We start from the raw sequence: 3,091 nt of genomic DNA on the forward strand, positions 1-3,091 counted from the left end.
ATTCCAATGAGAAACCCTTTGTATGTAGGGAATGTGAGATGGCCTTTAGATATCATTACCAACTTATTCAACATTGCCAAATTCATACTGGTGGGAAGCCCTTTGAATGTAAAGAATGTGGAAAGGCCTTTAGTCTTCTGACACAGCTTGCTCGACATAAGAACATTCATACTGGTGAGAAACCATTTGAATGTAAAGACTGTGGGAAGGCCTTCAATCGTGGCTCAAACCTTCTTCAACATCAGAGTATTCACACTGGTGTGAAGCCCTATAAATGTAAGGAGTGTGGGAAGGCTTTTAGACTTCACCTACAACTTTCTCAGCATCAGAAAACTCATACAGGCGAGAAACCCTTTGAATGTAAGGAATGTGGGAAATTCTTTCGTCGTGGTTCAAATCTTAATCAACATCGAAGTATTCATACCGGAAAGAAACCCTTTGAGTGTAAGAAATGTGGGAAAGCCTTTCGACTTCATATGCACCTTATTCGACATCAGAAATTGCATACTCGTGAGAAACCCTTTGAATGTAAGGACTGTGGCAAGGCCTTCAGTCTTCCCATCCAGCTTAATTGCCATAAGAAAATTCACTCAGGTGGGAAGCCATTTGAATGTAAGGAATGTGGGAAGTCCTTTAATCGTGTCTCGAACCTTGTTCAACATCAGAGTATTCATGCTGGTGTAAAACCATATGAATGTAAGGAGTGTGGGAAAGGCTTTAATCGTGGTTCAAACCTTATTCAGCATCAGAAAATTCATTCCAGTGAGAAACCCTTTGTATGTAAGAAGTGTCAGAAGACCTTTAGATATCATTACCAGCTTATTGAACATTGCCGAATTCATACTGGTGAGAAACCTTTTGAATGTAAAGAATGTGGAAAGGCCTTTAGTCTTCCGACACAGCTTGCTCAACATCAGATCATTCATACTGGTGAGAAGCCATTTAAATGTGAGGAGTGTGAGAAGGCCTTCAATTGTGGCTCAAACCTTGTTCAACCTCAGAGTATTCATACTGATGAGAAACCCTATGAATGTAAGGAGTGTGGGAAGGCTTTTAGACTTCACCTACAACTTTCTTGGCATCAAAAACTCATACAAGTGAGAAACTCTTTGAATGTAAGGAATATGGGACAACCTTCAGATATCAGTACAAACTTACTGAACATCAGAAAATTCATACTAGGGTGAAAGCCTTTGAATGTAAGGAATGTGGGAAGACCTTTTGATATTATTATCAATTTCTTGGACATTATGGAATTCATACTGGTGAGAACCCTTATGAATGTCAAGAATGTAGGAAATGCTTTACTGGTGGTAGAAACCTTAGAATACATCAGAGAATTCATACTGGTAAGAAGGCATTTCAATGTGAAGAATATGGGAAAGTCTTTAGTCATAGTTCAAATCTTGTTCAACATGTTAAAATTCATACTGATGAGAAACCCTGTGAATGTAAGGAATGTGAAAAGGGCTTTAGTAGTAATTATGAACTTACTGTACATCTAAGAATCCATATTGCTGAGAAACCTTGTGAATGTAAGGAATGTGGGAAAACTTAGATTTTGCTCAGTCTTTACTGCATATCAAAGAATTTATACTAGTATGAACCCTATGAATGTAAAGAATGTGGAAAGACCTTTAGTTGTAGCTCGAGCGTTGTTCAACATGTTAAAATTCATACTGGTGAGCAGCCCTGTGAATGTGAATGTAAAGGATGTGGGAAGACCTTTAGAGTTAGTTCAGTCCTTTCTGCACATCACAGAATTCATACTGGTGTGAAACCCTATGAATGTAAAGAATGTGGACAAGCCTTTACTGTGAATGGTCAGCTTACTCGACATCAGAAAATTCATAATAGAAGTTTTGTGAATATAAGGAGTGTGGACAAGCCTCCACTGTGTATGAAAAATTTACTCAACACCAGGAAATTCACATTAATGAGAAATACTGTGAACATAAAAGAATGTGTGAAGAACTTTCGTCATGACCTGGGATTTGCTCAACATCAGAGTATTCATACTGCTGAGAAATCTTTTTAGCTTAAGAATGTGGGCTGTTTTATATCCACACTAAATGCCTTAGAGTTCAGAGAAGATAATTTTGGTGAGAAAGTTATTGACGTGTGGAATGTAGAGTACCTGCCATGTTCACAGTTTACTGCCCATGAAGTGTTTTACTGGATTCAGGCATACCTTGCTTAATTGTTCATTGTAGTTACTGTGTTTTATACACATTGAAGGTTTGCAGGAACCCTACAGTGAATAAATCAATCAGCACCATTTTCCAAACAGCATGTGCACATCTTGTGTCTTTGTGTCACACTTTAGTAGTTTTCATAATATTTCAAACTTTTTCATTGTTATATCTGTTATGGTGATCTATGACCAGTGTTTTTTGATGTTACTAGTGTGATTGTTTTGGGATACCACAAATCCTGCCCATAAAAGATGGTGAACCTAGCTGACAATTGTTGCAGATTTTGAAAGATAGTAAAATATACACCATATACCCCCACTTAGATTCAAAATTGTTAATGTTTATTTTTTTGTATATTTGTTGTACCATGGAGAATAAATTTTAGACATCATCACACTTTAACCCTTATTACATCAGCATGTGTATTACCCAAACATAAAGACAATATCATATAGCCATAGTACCATAATTACCCTTAAGATTCATAATTCTGTAATATCATTCTATCTTTAGATTTCTTCATTGGCCTGCAAACCATCTTTTACAGCTATTCATTTTCTAACGAGAATCCATTGCAGATTCTACATTGCATTTGGTTCTCTCTCTTTAGTGTATTGTAGCCTAGAAACCATATGAATGTATGCTTTCAAATTATAGTGGGTATCAGAATCACCTGTGGAACTTAGTAAAACTACAGAAGTGTAACCCTATCTTATAAGCCTGGGCCTCTGTGTTTTTATATTATTTCTCCAGGTGATTGTGATACCAACCAGGGTTAGAGAGCCACTGGTCTAGAACATTTCTCCTCCTTTTTAAAAAAATGACATTGAATTTTGAGTAGCCCAGAAATGTTGTCTGCTATGTGTTTAGATTTCTTTCTTTATAGTGTCATTTAG

At 36.8% G+C, this 3,091-nt stretch overlaps 1 protein-coding gene across 11 annotated transcripts in view; it reads left to right on the forward strand.

The window, feature by feature from the left end:
• LOC116530627 (zinc finger protein 780B-like) overlaps positions 1–3,007 on the forward strand; it is an 18,374-nt gene extending 15,367 nt beyond the window's left edge. For all 11 annotated transcript variants that reach the window (XM_032248784.1, XM_032248785.1, XM_032248781.1 and 8 more), the window contains one exon: positions 29–3,007. In XM_032248784.1, coding sequence (XP_032104675.1) covers positions 29–1,187 — 1,159 coding nt within the window. In that variant the 3' untranslated portion in view covers positions 1,188–3,007. The remainder of the gene's footprint in view (positions 1–28) is intronic.
• The last annotated feature ends 84 nt before the right edge of the window (positions 3,008–3,091 follow it).

Source organism: Sapajus apella, unplaced genomic scaffold (genome assembly GCF_009761245.1).
Source record: "Sapajus apella isolate SASKATOON/1434 unplaced genomic scaffold, GSC_monkey_1.0 scaffold68, whole genome shotgun sequence".
Taxonomy (NCBI): Eukaryota; Metazoa; Chordata; class Mammalia; order Primates; family Cebidae; genus Sapajus; species Sapajus apella.